The 20,263-nt window shown below is 43.8% G+C and overlaps 1 protein-coding gene across 19 annotated transcripts in view; it reads right to left on the bottom strand.

Moving 5' to 3' along the window:
- cacna1c (calcium voltage-gated channel subunit alpha1 C) overlaps positions 1-20,263 on the bottom strand; it is an 85,619-nt gene that overhangs the window by 27,850 nt on the left and 37,506 nt on the right. For all 19 annotated transcript variants that reach the window (XM_088288259.1, XM_088288245.1, XM_088288257.1 and 16 more), the window contains exons 4-10: positions 10,346-10,485; positions 7,646-7,785; positions 6,514-6,666; positions 5,683-5,882; positions 4,652-4,755; positions 845-932; positions 666-750 (exon numbers count right to left, since the gene is read on the bottom strand). In XM_088288259.1, the coding sequence (XP_088144385.1) occupies positions 666-750; positions 845-932; positions 4,652-4,755; positions 5,683-5,882; positions 6,514-6,666; positions 7,646-7,785; positions 10,346-10,485 (910 nt within the window). The remainder of the gene's footprint in view (positions 1-665; positions 751-844; positions 933-4,651; positions 4,756-5,682; positions 5,883-6,513; positions 6,667-7,645; positions 7,786-10,345; positions 10,486-20,263) is intronic.

Below are 20,263 nucleotides of genomic sequence, written 5' to 3' on the forward strand. Positions count from 1 at the left end.
TTACAAGCTGTTTAAAAAAAAAAAAAAAAGATTGGTTTTGGTCATTTAGCTTTTGGAGAAAGGAAATGCGGAATGCCCCCCCCCCCCCAAAAAAAAAGTGATCTGGTGAAGGACGCTCCCATGGAAGCGGTGGATGCAGAGGCATTTCTGGAGACTGTCCGGGTGGCGGGTTGGGGGTGTTGCGAGTCCGGGGACGAGACGGTTCTCAAGTGATACATTGCTTTTTATTGCTTCTGTCAGTCTGCCGGCGGGAAAGCGTTGCAGACGCCCCCCCCCCTCAACTGTCACCTCAAACGCTTATTGTAAAACCCTCCGGAGTCAGACGCCGCATGTGAATCTCGGGACTGGACTCCCGTCAACAAAAGCACTTTGGAGTTTCTTTTAATAATAAACTCCGAGATGTCGTGATTAGACGGCGGACCTCAGATGAGGAAACGTTCCACATGAGGCCTCGACACGTGTCAAACACTCCACGCTCCGGGGGGGGGGGGCTTGCGGCCTCTCCCGAGGCTACGAACCTTTCAAATCCGGCGCCTCCACCTCAGCGGTGCTCTGAACTAGTTTAAAACCTATTGTTGGACTAAGCCCCGAAGATTTGAGACACAGAGCGCAGGAGGAGGACGGATGGACGGCTGACACAAAAAAACCCACGCGGGACGACTCACAATTTCTGGGTTTGTCGTCGTCCAGACCTTCCTCTTCATTCTCCGGGTCGATGTCTTCAGCCTGAGTGATCCAGTCTAAGTAGCCCTACATTCACAAAAAAAAAAAAAATTCTGTATGTTACTTAATAAGCGTCCCAATACTTTTGTCCAAATGAGTGCCAGCCAAACAGCAGCCCTACCTTGAGATCCTCCTCCAGCTGCTGTTTTTCTCGGAGTTTCTGGAAGTCGCCACGTGCCTTGGCCTTCTCCCTCTCTTTGGAAAACTCTCTGGGAGGGAGGACGGTGCCAGGATGCGCATCCAGGAATCACAAAGCGAGAGAGACAGGAAAAACAAATCCAGGGTGAAAGTCTTGTTCAAATAAATCCGCATTTTGATGATGTGCCTCGGAAAGGTGGAAGGAGGGAAAACCTGTCAAGGGAAAGAGCTGCGGAGTGTTAGTGTGAAAATGCGAGATAGAACACTCCCCCCCCCCCACTTTGTTCACATCCCAAATAAATTTAGGACACGTTCAGAAAGTCGAGTTCGCAGAAATCACTTATTAGTAGTAGAAAAGAATAATTTCAAATTAAACACATTTAAATTTAGAAACATCTCAAGGATAATGATTAACGACCTCATGGCAGAAAATGTACCAGAAAAAAGGAATGATAGAAAAGTACAAAAAGTAAACATGAACCGTTGACAGTTCGTTGAAAGAGCATTAAGTTTTCAAAAAAAAAAATCATTCACAAAGGCTTGTTTGCACCCCGAAAAGGAATTAAAAAAAGATTCCCGCCACGAAGCCCCGGGGACTCCCCCCCCCCCTCCCCCGCCCATCAGGAGCATTTCCTCGAGTCAGCGACGGGATCTCCGAAGTCACCGCGCACCACCAAACTCATCGGCGTCTGTTTGCCGACTCATCGTGCGGGTCACTAACTGACTGTTTACCGTCCGCCGGAACGAAAATCCACTCCCGGCTTCTCTGATGTTTCGATTTCAAACAACATGTCGCCGCCTCGCTCCGATTCCTGGTTAGCTATCAATTATGGCACCGGTCTAAGGCCGCCCGCTCCACCCCTCGCTCTCCTTTCCTCAAACACACTGCGGATGAAGCAGTCGGGAAAAGGTCAGGCTGTGTAGTGCGTTAACGGCATCATTAGTCACAAGTCAGACAAAGAATCCGACAGCCAAGACACCCCGAGCTGTTTGCGCCAAATAGACTTTTATTATTTCTTTCCTTCCTTTTTTTTTTTTTTTCGCCGCCGGCGCGTCATCTCATGTATCACGCCGCAGAGGACGATCACTCGACATCCGTTTTTCATCGTTTCACAATAATGCATTCAAAATCAATAGCTACGAGCGCTTTGGTTGGTTCGTTTGAAAGCATTTGCGAAATATTAGCGAGCGGTTCACGTAACATACTTTAGCAATTAGGATTTGTTTATTTCCAAGTGAACAGTTGAAGGCGTTCGTTTTTTGTTTTTTTTTTGTTTTTTTTTACGCAATCCCAAAAGATTTGAACAACTCCAAGGCCAAATGTTCACCCGTTGGATGACGGCGAGAATTTTGGCACATCGACCAACCGTGTCGTGCCATCCCAAAGAGGCAGCAAAGCGACAACGAGTTTGAGTTAATATCCGTAAAGTTGTCGGAGTTGCCGGACTTGAAGAGGCAGATGCTTAAGTACGATTTCGCCACAGTTGGCGGCGAGGATAACGACTGAAACGTACATGCTCAAGCGGGGACTTTAGAATTAAACATCACCAGATGGAATATGAGCTGCAGCGTGTTCCGTTGACTGGATGGACAGAAGATAAAAAAAAAAAAAAACTCCCCCCAAAAATAATCTTTTATTGCGATTATTATTCTTAAAAAAAAAAAAACTCCCCCCCAAAAAATCTTTTATTCTGATTATTATTCTTATAAAATAAATAAATAAATACATAAATAAATAATCTTTTATTGCGATTATTATTCTTGAAAAAAAAAAAAACTCCCCTCAAAAAAATAATCTTTTATTGCGATTATTATTCTTAAAAAAAAAAAAACTCCCCCCCAAAAAATCTTTTATTGCGATTATTATTCTTAAAAAAATAAATAAATAAATACATAAATAAATAATCTTTTATTGCGATTATTATTCTTGAAAAAAAAAAAATTCAAGCATTTAAGCATGAAAAGGAGAGGTTAGTCTGAAGAAATCTTGTACCCTGCCCTTACCCGCTCAAAACCCCCAGAACCAAGTTAAGCACAAAGAAGGATCCAATGATGATTAAGGTGACAAAATACACCCACGGCCACTTGTAACCTACGGCGTCATTCACCTGGTGGAGACATGGACGGACACAATAGAACAATAGAAGGGGTTAGGGTTAGCTCCTCCGTAATTGCTCGGGGTGTGTCACTGGTGCAGGATCCTCAGCGTTTGGCCGGCCGCACTTGATGAATTCATGAATATACAAGACGGCTCATTTTAGAATGCCGGCGCGCAACGGGAGCAGGTGCCTTTCTGGGAAGGGAGGGCGAGCTGGAGGTTCAAGCGCAAATCAGCTAATTGCCCGCTTAATTAATGACTCGAGAGAGAAGGCATTATAGTCAGACATCGTGCAAGCAAGACTCCCCCGGACCGAACATTACTGCACTCCTCAATCCATGACTTGATCTCTCTTTTTTTATTTATTTATTTATTTATTATTATTATTATTATTATTATTATTATTATTATTATTATTATTATTATTATTATTATTATTATTATTATTATTATTATTATTATTATTATTATCATTATTATTATTATTATATGTACCGTCACTATTTTGTTGCATCTGAATTTGCAATGTAAGAAATTGAAATGAGAACCCCCTGCCCCCCCCCCCCAAAAAAAATCTGTATAATGTACATAAATTTGCTTCATTTCAATAGATTCTTCGCAGAGGATAAATAATATCTGCCCAAGTATTGGTAGAATGCATTTGTGTTGAGATATCCAGTGGTTAAAAGTTTACGAAACCGCAGCCCCCAATGCTGTTCGTTAGCCTGTCTATGGCGTTTTCCATTATGTATTAGCATTAAGCTAACGCACAGACCACAGGGTAATTCTCTTTAGTTTCGTTTGACAACTTCAACTGGAAGTGGAAATAAATGTATAGAGTAGTTAATTACTGTACATTCACGATTCTACTTGTTTAGTTTGAGGTTTAAAAAATAAAAATTGTGAATCCCCACAACAGCTGACCTTTTTCCCTCACCGTTATTTTACCCCCCCCTGTTGTGTAAGAATTTCTATGTTCCGCCTCCACAGTTGACCCAGGGGGTAAATTATTTAAACCTCGCCGTGTCCCGACAGATGCTCGTACTCGGCAAAGCGACTCGGGTCACCTGCCGGACGAGCACTTATATAAAACACGTTTTTGGCGCTTTTATTCTCGCGGGGGGCCGCCGCTGACTTAACCTGACGTGAACCGAATAGACTACGCCCGCGCGCCCGAGCGCACGCACGTTGGCGGGGATGGTGGTGGAAAGCTTGGACGGCGTTGTGTGCGTGCCCATCTGTCCGTCGCCGATCGGCGGTGACGGCATCTTCAAATGACATGAACGTACCAGATGGCTACGCGACGGCTTCTTTCACGTGGAATCGCGCGAACGGGTGCGAGTGCGCCGCTTCATAAGTAATAAAGTCGCTTGGCTGGGAATATCCATCAATTGTTTAGTCCTGCATCGTGTTCTTTTATGATGGATGATGACAATTACACTTGTTTGGCATTCTCCGCAAAGGAGACGCCGCCGCTTTGACGTGTTATTTAGGAGAATTTATGGTAAAACGCCGAAACTAAATGGACGCCTGTTCTCGGGACGCTACCCTGGAGTTTTTACGTTCACGTAATACGTTCCCACTTCAATAACGCAGATGAGGAGGCGGTGCTCTGAAAATGTTTGGCGGTGGGAGTCTGGCGGCATCCGCAACACGCACGCACGTAAAGACAACAAAGCAGAAAGCTCTTACCCACTCAACACCCCCAGAACGAGATTGAGGACGAAAAAGGAGCCGAAGATGACGAGAGAGACAAAATAGACCCACGGCAGCTCATAGCCCATAGCATCCTGCATCTGAGAGACGGACAGATGGACAGACAGACAGATAGAGAGGAGGAAGAGGAGGAGAAGGGGGAGGGGAGGGGGGGTTAATAGAAACATCGGCCGTGTTAAGGTGAGCGTTCCAAATGCGAAAGAGGTGTTCGGAAATGGATGCAGTCGGCGGAGACGTTGAGGCCGTGCTCGTTATAAAGACATTCGGAATGAATACACTTGTTGGAGAGTGTGTGTGTGTGTGTGCACAAGATGGAAGCAAACAGTGTGCGAGAAGAGTCGAGTGGGCGTGGCTTAGAAGCTTTTCATCACACATTCATACCAACACGCACACGTGAACAGTAAATCTGACGACCGCAGTCTCAAACGCACCGTACGGGAAAATACCGTCCCTTATATACATAGACGGGTCATTTCCATATCATTTAATCGTATTTTCCGGACTATAAGCCGCTACTTTTTTCCGAGATTTTGAACCATGTGACTAATACAACAATGGGGCTTTTCTGTGGAGTTTTTTTTTCACCAGTAGGGGCGCTCCAGAGTTCAGAAAATACGCTAAATTAAATCTAGATTTTTTTTTCCTCTTTTTAATTCGCAAAGTTGTTGCCGTGTTAAAAGGCACTGTTCTTTTTTTTTTTTTTTTTTTAAATTAGTTGCTGCTGCTTATATACGGGTGCGCCTTATAGTCCAGAAAATATGGTTGAAACGTCCAAAAAACTGTATAAGACAAGCGTGTGATGAGTTTAATGAGTAGTTGGGATTATTTATGCACTTGTATCGGCAGTTTGACTCGCGTTATGCACTTTTGTCTTGACCGTTATTTCTGTCAAAAAATTATGATAAATGGCAAAAATTTTAAATCATTTTTTGAAAATAAAATTCTAAGCATGGCATACAATCGTACGCAAATGAGCCATATCCGCGGCGGCGCGGTGGCCGACTCACCCAGTACAACACGTCCGTCCAGCCCTCCATGGTGATGCACTGGAACACGGTCAACATGGCGAAGGCGAAGTTGTCAAAGTTGGTGATGCCGTCGTTGGGGCCCTCCCAGCCCATTTTGCACTCGGTGCCGTTGTGGTTACAGTGTCGCCCGTACGCCAAGACGGGGGCACACGGCGCCGGTTTTTCCTCCGCTATCGTGACTGAGGGGGGGGGGCGAAAAACGTTCATTTATTTATTTACGTTTATTTTTTTTAAATCATCACATGGGATAAAATAACATTCACAGGGAAACAAAATTGAATGAAATCCAGATAAAATTTGAAGATGATTTCAAACATGCTAATGCTCACCCTTATCCTTTAAACACTTTTAAACTGCCCCTCGACGAGCGCGCAAATGACAGCGCATGTGCAAATCTATCCCATTTCCAAACGCGGCGTTTAAAATAACGACAGCTTTAAGGTTAAAATGTAGCTAATCAATAGCCGTAATAATTTGACAAAACAAGCTCTCTCCGGGGGTTGACGTAAACGGCGGCAGAGTATTCCGCTGGCACTTACCCAGAAGTGCGCTAATGTCTCTCGGGGGACTTCTAACATCACCATCACAACACTCAAGCCCATTTACACCTGGGGGCCTTTTTCGGAAAATTGCTTCCATCATTTACGACGAGCGCTGTAGCAATCATTGCGAAAATTCTTCATACTCACCAACATAAACGACGGTTAAATATTTAATGCGGATGATAGCGCGGGAAATTTCCTCCTCGTCGTATTGGCGTATCGCTCCAGTTTAACACCGGGCGGTGTTAATAGCGACACGTGTGTGTACCTGTGTGCTCGTGATAGCAGGTCTTGTGCATCTTGCCCATGAAGAGCTCCAAGCCGATGATGGCGTAGATGATGATGACGAAGAGGACCAGGAGGGCGATGTGGAGCAGGGGGACCATGGCTTTGATGATGGAGTTCAACACGACCTGTAAACCTGCGGAGGGCACGGGAGACACCGTGAACGCCCGGGATGTCACGAATAAGATCCAGAATTTTAGCAAGACAATTTGGCGGATGCGTGACGCCGTGATTGGTTATCACCTGACCCCTGAGTACGCGTGATGTCATTTTCAGTCGAGAGCAAGTGGCAAAATTGCAGTTTATACTTCTTCCTACTCCCTTTCGAACATGTATGACTAAAATGCTCATTTTAGTGACTTATTTTAATTGGATGACTATGTCGTTCTGTTTGTGTTTTTTAGAATTTTGTCGTTGTGGTTGCTTTTCTTGTACTTTGAACATTTTTTTAAAAATTTCATTTTAATTCTATTTAATATGTTCAAAGTAAATAATTAAAAATAAAAAAAATAATAAATAAATAAGAATAAAATAAGAATAAAATAAATAAAAATAAAATAAAAATAAAATAAAAATAAAATAAAAATAAAATAAAAATAAAATAAAAATAAAATAAAAATAAAATTAATAATAAAATTAAAAAAAAGTATTAACTCATTCACTGCCATTGACGGTTGTAGAAGTCAAAAAGTATATTCATTTTATTTATAAAAATATTTATATACAATCGAAATAATTTTTACTCCTAGAAAAATCCTTCTCATGAGGAAAAAAAGGTCACCATGACACCAACTTAATGCATTCGGTACAATTGCACACACACACACACACATACGCATACACACGCACACACACCCCAACACACATTACAAGCAGCAGATAAGTTGTCTGCGAGCCCATCTGCGTTAGTGGCCAAAGAAATCAATAATCCAACGGGAGAGCAAACAGGAGGGGATCAGATAAAGCGCGAGTAGGCAAAAGTGTGTGTTTGCTATCGCGTGTTATTGCGCCGAGCATCAATACCAGCTCCGTGCTTCATTTCATTGCCATCTTCATCCGCACCTGATCCCCCCCCAGACGCTTGATTGTGTACTTTTGTCCTTCCGCGTACTTACTGGGTACTCCTGAGACCAGGCGGAGGGGTCGGAGTACTCGGAACGCTCTCAGAGCTTTCACGTCGAAGCCGGCAGCCTTGCCTCCCATTGGAGCGGCGCCGTCACCCTTGGTGGCCTGCTCCAAGATGGCGCTGAACAACCTAAAAAAAAAAAATGCAAACAATTATCAAACTTTGATCATAATAAACACGTTTATTAGAGTTGCGATGCATATTTGGCATCTAAATATTTATGGGCAAATAAACAGCTGCAAAAGTTTTCAAGTGAAATAAACAAAAATAAAAAAAATGCAGGCCTTGTCTGACCTGCTTTTAATTTCAATTTTGAATCCTTGGCCCTCCAAAATTGAATTCACCAACCCCGGATCAGAACCATACATTAGTTTATTAATAATTTAACCGAAGTAAACAGAGACATTAACCTAGCTTGGAATTTTTTTTGTTGTTTTTTTTTTAAAGAAACAGCTGGAGACATCAGTTAAATGTGCTTCTCTGCGGAATATCATCGCTATTAATGTTTTTATTTCCGCCATGACAACAATGAAACGTCTTTCCTCTGTTAGTCACACTTGGGAAAATATTAATATTAACAATTGCCTTTAAATTGCTTTATTTATTATTATTTATTTATTTTTAGGTTTGACGGAGACGCAAATTGCTTGGCTTTGTGGAAACTGGCTTCTGTGAATATAAAAAAAAAATTGCTCATAACTCATTCACTGCCATTGACGGATATAGACGCCAAAAATTTTTATTTTCCCTGGGCTGGCAATGAATGAGTTAATCATAAATCCCCCCCCCAATGAAAAAATGAATTCCCCTGTCTTGAAATTGTGTACATGAAGCCGAACTAATGACTTCACTTCTCATCATCCCAACTCTAAAATGACCACACGATCCCATTTTTCCTCCCCATCTGCACCTGCCTCAAAGGCCAATCTGTTCTTATTAGTCATGGACAATTATCAATTAGCACAGATGAAATGACCGCTTGAAAAGAGCACTTAGAAAGCATCTCTGTGACACTCTACCCACCTCTCAATTAGACTGCCTTTGAAAAAGTCGGCAAAAAAAAAAAAAAGCAGCACGTCAAGGAGCCACTGATTTGCATTTTACTCTGACGTGGCCATAAAAGACAATTACAGCGTTGGACTGCCTGCCGTTTAAGCCTTGGCACCGGCGCAAACGCTTTCACCCCATATGCTGACCATTCCAGAGGGGGCATAGACTGTCGTTTCTCATTTGCGCGCACACACACGGCCCGGCTGGCAGTTACGACGACACTCATTCATACTCACAGATGCACATCTCCTGAATATGTGCAATGTGAGACTTGTGTGTTTATGCGTCACTGTTTTGACTGACAGATTTTTTTTAATTTACCATTCTTGCTCCATATACATTTTCATGCGTCTGTGGAATCATTTCGAGCTGAATCAGGCAACGTAGCAATTTTATGCATGAGGGTTTTTGGTCGGTAATGCTTCTTGTCAGCAAACATACTCGCAGGTTTTTCGACTATTTTGATGAATTTTTCAACCACAGTCTTAACAGAACGGCGTCGGTCTAAAAGTACGAAAATTAGATCATGATGGGCGACACACAACAAAATGATGGAAAGCCACTAAGTAATTGTTAGTTGAACAATAATTTGAATTTATTTTAGAAGGGGAGGATTGGTCGCAAATAAATAAAAATGTTGTTAAAAGTCGAGAAAATTTGCGGGCCACGAAAAATGAGGTCTCGGGCCAAATTTGGCCCCCGGGCCTCGAGTTTGACACATGTGGCTTAAGCTACCCAATCAGTGAAAATATTCGCACCAGCAGGCCCATGCGAGTGACGTGTCAAAATACATTTTTCAACTCATCAACTTCAAAAAATAAATAAATAAATCTTTCGTCGTCGTCCCAACAACTCGGACCGAATGACGAATCCATGAAGTGTTCAATTTCACTTTCAGTGTCACATTCGAGGATGTGACGCCGCTCGCAAACTCGAATTGGCCTTATTGATGATTGCGCACCAGGGGCGAATTTGGGAAGACCCGCTCCGTCGTTAAAAGGTGACCCCCAAAAAACAGACTCAAGTGCAATATTTCTGGATCCGCACTTAGTCAAGGTCAGAGAAAGAACTCATCGCTACGCAGCGCTGTGACGACTTTTGTTTTAAAAAAAATAAATAAATAAAAAAATAAAAAAAAGTCTGCATCCAGACACAGACAAAAAAAAAAAAAATCCTCAGACAAGCAAACAGAAAGGCGAGATTACCGTCTAAGAGTGGTACAGGTTGTGTTTATGCCAGAGGCGCTGGCACCGTGACGCTAGCCAACACACACGCACGCACGCACGCAAGGACGCACACACATGCAGAGGCTTAGCAGATGGGCCATAGTTGCTGAGTGGCAGATAAAGAAAAACACGGCGCAGCTCTGCTATCAGCATCTAACAAGCTAATCAGTTTAAGGCTCACCAATCCACCGTAGGCCGAGGTTTAGTGCGGCTTTAAAACTTGAAAGATGACGTTACGGTTACGGCAAACAGTGACTCACTCGCGCTGCCTTTGCAAGCTTTTTTGCCTCGCTAAGAGATGCCACGCTGACAAAAAGAAACGACCCCCCATTGTTGGAGGATCATGGGGGTGGGGTGTCACTTTGAGGAATTCAGAAATGAGTTAAAAAAATACAAATCCTCCGCTGACTCACCCGACGACGACGATGATGAAGTCGAGCAGATTCCAGCCGTTCCTCAGGTAGGCATTCGGGTGGAAGAGCAGGCCGTAGGCTATCACCTTCAGGAACGCCTCCACGGTGAAGATGATGAGGAATAAATACTCCACACGCTCCTGCGGAGAAGCAGCGGGTTGATTTAAATGCAACATATTACATAAAACGCCTCGCTCTAATTTCTTCTTCGACCGTTGCAATGCACCCATATGTGTGTGTGTGTGGTGTGTGTATATATATATATAAAATATATCAAATTAATTATTTATTTATTTTTTTTACGTTGACCATGATGATGTAACAATTTTTATTTATTTTTTTTTTTTTTTACGTATTATTTCATGTCGAAAGTTTGAAAACCACTGTTGGGTACACAATCAAAAGCGTCTTGATTATTTAAACAAGGAGTTCCACTTCCTGCACACACACACACACACACACACACTTCAAGAGTTTTGCTGTAACATCGTTGTCGTAGCGATGACCCCCGACGGAGAGGGGGGTCCTGGGAAATGGCCCAAAACGGCCTTAAAAGAACTGCGGGAGTGTGATTACATAATTACTTGTCGTCATTTAAAAAAAAAAAAAAGTACTTTTCTTCTACACCTCATCATCTGTCACTTTATCTAAATAACACGACAAGGCAACCATGCGGAACTTGGATACCGGATCAACAAGAAGCCGTTTGCACGCGCAATCTCCCTGATTCATTTTTAAAAGCACCAAAATATCTGCTTTCATCCATCACTCTGTCCACGCTGCCCCCGGTGGTTTCCCACGGTCTCACGCTCACGCCCGCCTCGAGTTTTCGGGCTGCGGGGTCAAACGGCTCTCAAGCAGACCGTTGTGGGAGGAATCGGAGGAACCTGACGCTGCCGCTACAAGATGGCTGAAAGTTGACCTTGGATTCTTCAAGCATCTCGGATCAGGCATCACGCAAAGTGAACAAATGTGCCCGGGCGACAACAACGTCTTTGCGTTGCAAAAGTCTGCACCCCCCTGTTGAAATGGCAGGATTTGGTGATTAAATTTGATTTTTAGCTGGAACTGGAGCCATAGACAAGGTGGAAGGAATTATGAACCGTTCCAAATAGTAGTCAGTGTCAGCAAAAAAAAAGCCTACTAGAACAGCTGAACTTTATTTGGAGTTATTCAGAAGCACTTTAAATGGTGGCAGGTTTGGTTCTGAGTTTGAATGTGATTGGTTCACTCATCAACATCAAATTATTTCTGCTCACGTCCCCTTATGACAGGAAAATGTGAACAGGGGTGTGTAGACTTTTTATATCCCGAAATTATCTTTAAATCTCCAGAAAAAAAAATACCACATAAATATAGCATTTTAACCAAAGAATAAATGACATTTTTATTAGCAACGTTGTACAATAATCTTTTTTTTTTTCGCTCAGAGAAATGACCAGATTGTATTACCCGATATCGAAAAGTCCATCTGAGCTAGCAAATAGGCCCAAATCAATAGTAAACTTGCATCCACATGGCTGATTAAGGTAATTTGATTTGCACAGATTATGTGATGATTACTATGAAGTGTATCCCCATTTGAAAGATGGCATCCTTGAAAGGCAATTAGAGATTTAAGCCTCAGCGGAGCTGGTCCGTCTCATTTTTAAAACGTCTTATTTGCATTGCAGTGATTATCCAGGTGACAGACTTTACATTTAACACCTTTTCTTTATTTATTCCTCTGCCTTTTTCCTTTTTTTTTTTAAATGCACGTCACTTGCAGAGGGTTTCAATAATTGATCGTTTTAATATTCATCGCACTCCACCGCGCAGCGAGCAGTCTAATTAATAACGCACACGCATAAACACACGTGTTGCGTATCTGCCGGTGACAGGCAGCCCGGTTGGCGCTCAGACCTCGGAAAAAAGGGAAGAACATGTGGTCGGAGCAGCGGATCACATGCGGTCGCGTCTCACGCACACACGCACACGCGCACACCCACACACGCGCACGCACACTCTCTCCTCTGGTTCTGTGGCCTCACAAAGGGCAAAATCAGTAGCGGGGGGGGGCAACTAATCTGGTTAGTGACGGGAAAGGAATGAGAGGGTGAAAGACGAGAGGATGGATGGATGGATGAGAGAAGGAGGGAAGCAGGCACGGCGGAAAGGTGAGCCGCAATAATTTGCTTAACTGTAATAGGTCAACTCAACCGCCAATCCATCAGCGCGGCCAATCGGATTACAGCATCGACATTCAATCGCACGGTGGACTGTGTTTCCATTCGCCTTGACCTTCTGCGTGTGGGGGGGTGTGTGTGTGTGCGTGTGTGTCAGGATTAACCATTTTGAAGACATAGATGTGTGACAGTTTAGTACAGTGTGCACTTGCGTCAACTTTTTCCCCATTTACTGTACTCGACAAGTGAACATTGTACTTCCTAAAGTTTTCTCATTATTCCCTACATATGGGGACTTTGTGTCCCCAGTTGTTGTTTTCTCTTGGTCTTCATCCCTTTTTTTTCCCTCCAAGTGTTCCCACCTCATCTCTTTCTTTCTTTCTTCCTTGTTTTCACTCCCACTCTCTCGCTCAATCTTTCTTCCTGGGTGCCAACCACAAGTTACCATAGAGACCAAGACGGGTTCCCACGTTGCCATGGAAACTGCGGGCTGCAGCCGCAGCGGCGGCAGTTGCGCTCGCGCGCGGATGACACTGATCAGAACTGTACCTAGAATACCCGCATCACATGGTCCGAATTGTTACTTTTCCGTCACAGTCCGCTTCGTCTATTGTGGGCATTTGTTTGTGTGTTTGTCCAGCGTTGCTCAGATGAGGGAAAAAAAAAACTTGAAACTTGAGTAATCAACTCAATAAGAATGAAGATACAAGTATAAATAAATAAATATGGTGATTAGACGATTAAATAGAATAAAAATGCTAAAAAAATATATATATATTAAAATACTCTTCAAAGCGTTGCTAGCATGCTAGCGTTCCACTTTTGCCGCCATTTCAATTAACAGACTTAAGCTCCGGAGAGGATTATCTCGCTGAAGAAAGATTTACTGCGCGGTTGTGTATGTGTGTGTGAACGACTTGTGACCTTTGACCCTTGATAGATCACACATGCACTGATTGGAAAGAGGTCGCCGCTGATAAAGCAAGAAAAAACGAGTTTCAACTGAGATTATATCGAATAAAAATCTGCCGTCTCTATTTTAACTTTCAGCGCAGACGCATTAAAGTACTTTTTCGCACGTTCTTCATTTATTAATCACGTCACTTTCTAACAAATCACACGCTTGCACCCGAGCACATTTAGGCCTCACGCTGGCTCCGCCTCCACCAGGCACGCCGAGCAAACAGACGGTAAATGCATTACCATTAAGCTTTTATTGTTCGGGATTAAATATTCATTAATTCACTGTCTTCATGTGCTTTTCTTTTTCCTGTTCTGGGCTGGGGCGCCTGGAGCGCCAGTGCACAACAGGGACAAATACGGTCCCACATCCGCACAAGTGAGCTTTATTCAACCTGACCTGCTCGCTTTTAGAGCGAGAAGGGAGAAACGTTTCAAAAGAGCCTGTAAATACAGGCAGAGGTGTCAAAAAAAAGGGAGGATAAAATTTAGAAGGGAGTTGAGGAACGGAGGAGCGGGAGAGCGAGCGAAAGAGAGTAATTGGTCTAAAAATAAAAGAACACAGAAGCATAAATCATCTCCTATAGACAGCTTGTGTGTGTGCGTGGACGAGAGAGAGAGAGAGAGAGAGAGAGAACCTCGCGAAACAAGAAAGGAGATGAAGGCCGTAAAAGAACGCTGGGAAGATAATGAAACAGTGAAGGTGAACGGGCGGGCTTCAAGCTCTCTCCCATACGTGAGGTACAAGCGAAGAAACACACAAAGCGCAGAGGTGCAAATGAAGACAAAGTGAAGCGGCGCACAGGCGCTGCAGTGCATCAAGATGCTGCTTGCTAAACTGACAGCGTGAGATAGATTACCGGATGGCCATGCGTGACTGCATGCGTGTGCGTGCACGAGTGGGCCAAGTTGCGCCGGGAGGGAATAAATTAAAAAATAAAATAAAATAAAATAAAATCAAGAAAAATAAAATAAAAAATACAAAAATAAAATAAAATAAAATAAAATAATTAATTAATAATTACGGTTAATCCAACAATGAATTTACTTTTTTTTTTCCATGAATAAAACTTGATTTAATTCTATTCATCTTACAAACATGAAATGATTGACTGCATGTTAGATCCAAAAAAGTCCTCGCCGCTTATTTTTAGCGCATTCCTGAGGCGGACTCATTTCATTGGAGGGATGAGCAGCCACTCACAAGTTTTGTACAACGCGGCACAATAACTTTTTTTTTTTTTTTTTAGCATGAACGCAGAAACTAAAAACATTCTGTCCAACCATAACTACTATATACATATAACATAATCATAGGGAATTGAACCTTGCTCCGTCTCACAACGGTCATCATCTCTCGGACACGCCTTTGCCTATTTTTGTCCGCACTTTGCCATCCAGGCTTTAGAATTCAATGAAAATGACACAAAATGATTTAATGTGTCATCAAGCTTGTGACTTAATTAATTAAAAAAAAAATAATGAAAGCAATTAAATCAAATGAATAGCCTTTTCCATTCATATCAATCATACAGCTGATTTGAGATACAAGTTTTTTGAGTTCATGAATGAAACTTGCATCTTAAGGTGCTATTTCAATTACGCATAATTGAGTAATTGAAAAAGAAATCGATTCTCTCAGTTCTCGTGATTTTTTTATGCTAAGATTCAACAAATCGATGTCAACTGTTCCGAATCGATTTTCATGATACATCAAAAAGCAAAGGCGAAGCTACCACTTTCCTCCAGCAGATGGCAGCACAAAATTTTGCTGTGGTGAGTCAAAGAAAACAATGTATTGTTGGAGAAAAACAACAATAATGGGAGTATTGTATAACAAATCGTGGTATAATCAATAATCGTAAATCAAGTATTGTGATTTGAATCAAATCGAAACGATAGCTCGAAAGTGTAACGTCGTCCTGCTCCCCGACTCCAAAGAAATCCTCCCTTCCTCCCACGACACGGCAAATTTGTTGTTCCGCGCCTATCGCAGCCGAACATGCCCCTCTATCTCCTCCGAGAGCCCCGGAAAAGCCTCGCGAATGCGTACGCGCGCCTCTCGGTTTGGCGTGTGTCTGACTCCATCATTCCTTGCTCGTTGATTTCCAGTCAAGCGAAACCACGGTGAAAATAGACAAGAATGAGAAACAACTCCGACACGGCGTGCATGTGCGCTGTGAATCTATACGGCTCGAAGAGCGTTGTTACAGATGTAATCACCAGCTGTGGAATCGAGCAATTAATTGTCACACAATGATGAAAAAACACCGAAGAGCGTGGATGCGGCTCCCCTAGCGATGGCACCACGGCACCCAAACAGGATTAAGTGCAAACACCCACTCCCCTGCTGTTGCCATAGTAGCACTGTTGAAAGCGGCGACCCACGCGTTCTAAAAAGACAATCCCAACTTCCAGAAAGCTCCAAGTACATCTTACGGGCTTCATGCGGAGTCTCTTTCGACAGAGTTTCATCCTCCGCTTTTTCTGTTCTCCGGGATAAATCACGTGAAGTGCACCGTTGCGATTCTGCCGAGGCACGTAATACGTCCGCAGCGACTACGGCGTCCGCTGGTCGTTATGGCATCGTTGAGAGATCATTAGCGACACCTGCTTACCGTAATGAGAGCCAACACAAGCGCGTCATCAGGTTAATTATCCGTCGTACGTTGGCAAGGTTTTCATTATCGGGGCAGCAGTTGAGTCCAAATTATTGTATTGCACGTGACTTTGGAGTCAGCCAGCCCTCCCTCAAACATCTCCGGTATCTTGGAAAAAAAAAAAAAAGTCAACAAAGTGAAGTTTTTATCGCACTGCACTTATCAGAGCGAACGGGTCATGTGGCGATGGACCCTGGTTTCCAGCATGCCCATATTTGGAAGTGATTGCATACGAGGAAGCAAAAAAAAAAAACGGAGACTTCTGCCGCTGGTTCAGACAAGAAGTAGAGCGCACTTTGATAAGATGCATCTTCTCAAGCACGTCACATAGACGTTCGTCGACAACGTGCCTGCTAAGTGCAGGGTGAAAAGGGCTTTCAGATATTGAAGAGACCGTTTAGATCCGTTCCAAATCTCAAACCTTTCTCGCGCGTGCGCCCCCTCAGTGTCCTGCCTCTTTAAGGTTTGGCCAATCAATGTTACTGCCGCCCTTGTGTCTTCACCAACGTTCAGAAAGTCCTGGCCTGTCGGACTAATGAAATCTTTCCCCCCCCACCCGTGTCCGTAGCCCCGCCCCCGCCGTGTGAGGTCAGTTAAGTCGTCATCCCTGCCCTTGCGTCTCCTCGCCGTGCCTCCAAAGCCACGCTCCTGCTGCTTGGCCACTCATTTCCTTCTGCCTCACATTTGTCTTGTCAGCACCCAGGATCGACATGCTAACACGAGTAGCTAGCATGCGGCTAATTGATCTCAAAGGCACCTTAGGCTAATTTTGATGTATTTGTCGAACGTTGCGTTTGTGACGATAGATCTTCGCCAGACGGAAGTAGATCACAAGGACGCGTTTCATTTCTCGACTTTTCGCTCCTAATTGGTTTGTGTTCTGTGCCGCTAACTTTGTTGTGACCATTACAGTTTTTCTTGGCTCACATCTTTTGATGTGTTAAAGTCTGAAGGAATCGCTTGTGTGCGTCCGCGTTTACATGCGTACTTGTGAGTTAGCCTCTCATTAACTTCCCACCCGCCGCTGTGATGCAACCCCGCCCCCCCGCTGAGTCCGGCATGCTAGCCATCCTCGCGGCCCACCCCTCCCGTCATTATCTCGCTTTTGTTCGCCCCGTCTTTTTTTTTTTTTTTTATTATCCGTTGTCTGTCTAATAATCACAAGGTCTCTTTCTTCTCTCAACTTGACCCTTTGGTTACAAAACACACACATTTGCATTTAACCACAGAAGAAAAGCCGCCGAGCAGCCGTCGAGGTCTGCGGGGAGCACAGATGTGCGCTAATGGCTTGTTTCGTAAGAGAGGACAAACTGTACCCGGCGTTCACGGCGCACGCAAAAAAAAAAAAAAAAAGGACACCATCAAACGAGACAAACGTGCGCGGGCGATACACACATTCCGTACCGCGGACGCCCTCGTGGGGACGCGCCACCGACGGCGGCAAATGACTCCGAGACGGTTGAAATTAATTGGAGGATGTATGGAAGGACACGAGGGAGGAAGGATGAGCAAATCCGCATCGCCTCCAGATGCTCAATCTATTAATCTGGCTTTAAATGCGAGCATATTGCGAGCGCCACAAGTGCGCACGCTCCGTCGCTATCTTGACTCGCTTCCCTTCTGGAGCGCGACCATTAGTTCTGCTTGTTCGGCCTTCGATGGAGCCTGTCCCCCCCCCCACGCCGGTCCCCCGGGAGACTCAGCTGGAGCCTCATCAATCTCCCGCCAGCCGACGGAGAAAGCTGACCCCGAGGAGAGATCCCTGCCCGGAACAAAAATGGCTGAAGGGGGCGAAATGCAGGCGGTTAAAAGAGGGGTGAGAGGGTCGTCTTCGAGTGCTTCCGGTCGACAGTTTAGCGAAAAGGAGATTTCACGCTAGGACACGGTGAGGGTAATAAGCGTTTAAACCCCTGTCAAAACACAAAGATGCCTCAAATCACGCAAAATTCTTGATATCAATTTGCATTGTTGCCGGGTAGAATTCCTGCCCTGTAAAAAAAATAAATAAATAAATAAATAAAATAAAATAAAATAAATAAATAAATAAATAATATTAAATTATATTTTTGGGGATTTCTTTGAGATTTAATTAATTTTTTTTATCATTTAAATTAAACTATTTCTCCGATAATAATCAAAGCTTCATTTGAATCGCGTTATTACAAATCTCCACGTTCCGGCTTAATGTTGCTCTTTTTTTTTTTTAATGTGAGCGGCAAGCAGTGGTGCATCTGCTCGCCGCAGCAACGGCTTCTCCATAAATGTCTTTTACTAGGACATCATTTCACACGACACTTTGGACAGCATTTTGAAAGCCCGACGTTAGTCATTTTCCACATCAACTTGAGTGCAGAAACAGCTGCTTCTGCTTCGGTCTCTTTTTACGCCTCTCCCCTCCGTCCGATCAATAAGAGGCGGCACGCGCTCGGGCCACGCCGTTTTAAAGGAGAACTCGAGGCAAACGTTTTATTTGCGATAATGTCCGTCCAACTGTCGACGGAAAGTGACGGGAAAGCGGCTTCGGGCTCGCATTGCGTCCTCCGTCGACAACGCATGTGTGTGTGCGTTCGCGTTAGGTGACAGGCTGCTTCGGCGTGTGACAAACAAGGCCGAGGGCGCCGTTGCAGGTGTGATCAATGAACACCATGACGTCAATTAATCATCCTTGAGGAGGTAATGGAGCCCATCGCAACACACATCTGTCGCCGCGTTTGCTTTATGTAGCCCGCTTGTCACGCAACGCAAACGACACACGCTCGTCGCGTCGTCTTCTCGGGACCGATCATAGGAAGAAGCGCAAGTGGAGGGAGGGGGAGGGGGGCGGATTTGGAAGTTGAACTGCAATAAATTAAATTAAAAATACATTTTGGCCCATGTAGCTAAAAAAATTTTTTTTTTAAAAACTGCTTGGGTGTGCAAAGGGCGTGGTCCTCCATCAGGGATGGGGTCATGTTAATGCTAACAATTAGCCCGTCTATGGTGATTTCCATCATGAGTTAGCATTAAGCTAGTCGTATATCAAGGCATCATTAGCGCTCTCTGAATCCCAATTAACCAGCCTCGGTAAAATGAAGGTACCTTTTGGCGTCTATAGCCGTCAATGGCAGTGAGTGAGTTAATTATATACTGTCGGTGTACCTAATAAAGAGTCCAGTAAGTGTATGATGGACTGACCCCATTATTGTCGCATAATGGTCACATGACTTAATTATTACAAATATTATATTATATTATATTATATTAATAATAATGTAATATAATTTAAAAAAAATGTATTTTTATGTATTTTAAATTATAAGGACATCGTTTATTCAGGACATCTGTGCACGTGTCGATCAAAAGTGCGCATTATCAAATTTGTAAAAGCACGACTGTTGTTTTGGGATTGCTTAGCAAGTTGTGTAACTCAAGTTGTAAACTTTCTGTAAGGTTCTAATAATAGACCGCGGGGAACGTGCCGTATCCATCTATGCACTTGCGTATCTAAACAACGGAGGCCTGCGATTTGTTTAAGTCAGCGCGATGTGTACCTTAGAATAGACTCGGTGGACGTGCGCGGCGCTCGTGGGTGTTTGAGCACTTACAGACGTGAATCGTGCGTCCTTTGTGTTTGCTTGTCCACTCAATATGCCGCCAGTATGTCAGATAACCCAACAAATAAGTCAAACGGCTATTTTCCGAGCGTTTGGTTAATTGCGTGTTTTGCTCACAGATGGCGCATCAAATCTCTCTGCGACGAGCGACAAGCGGTAGCCTGGGGAGTCATTATGAAAAATTATAAACGCCGTTCTGTTCCCTCTTCTCGCTCCCGCAGGAGAGAAGAAGAAACAACCCCAGGTAGCGGCGCGGGCCGAGACGCGGGCGCTCGCCAACTTGAAAGTTTGCGTCTGCGTCACACGCTGGCGCTCGATTGGCTGCACATTTCGCAGGGACGCCACGTTGGATTAATCCCCAACTGCTGAGAGGCTCCGAGCGGAACTCGATATGAACCCTGAAAAAAAAATAAAAATGACAACTTTGCAACTTCTATTTTTAATCGCATCTCGACTGTTAGCTCACAGAGCGCTGTGTCATTTGTCTCAAAACGACTTTTTTTTTTCTTTACATTTGCGTGCCATGGATGGTTTTCTCCA

This window comes from Idiotropiscis lumnitzeri, chromosome 2 (assembly GCF_059441095.1).
Source record: "Idiotropiscis lumnitzeri isolate Australia: NSW breed Sydney's pygmy pipehorse chromosome 2, RoL_Ilum_1.0, whole genome shotgun sequence".
In the NCBI taxonomy this organism is placed as follows: domain Eukaryota; kingdom Metazoa; phylum Chordata; class Actinopteri; order Syngnathiformes; family Syngnathidae; genus Idiotropiscis; species Idiotropiscis lumnitzeri.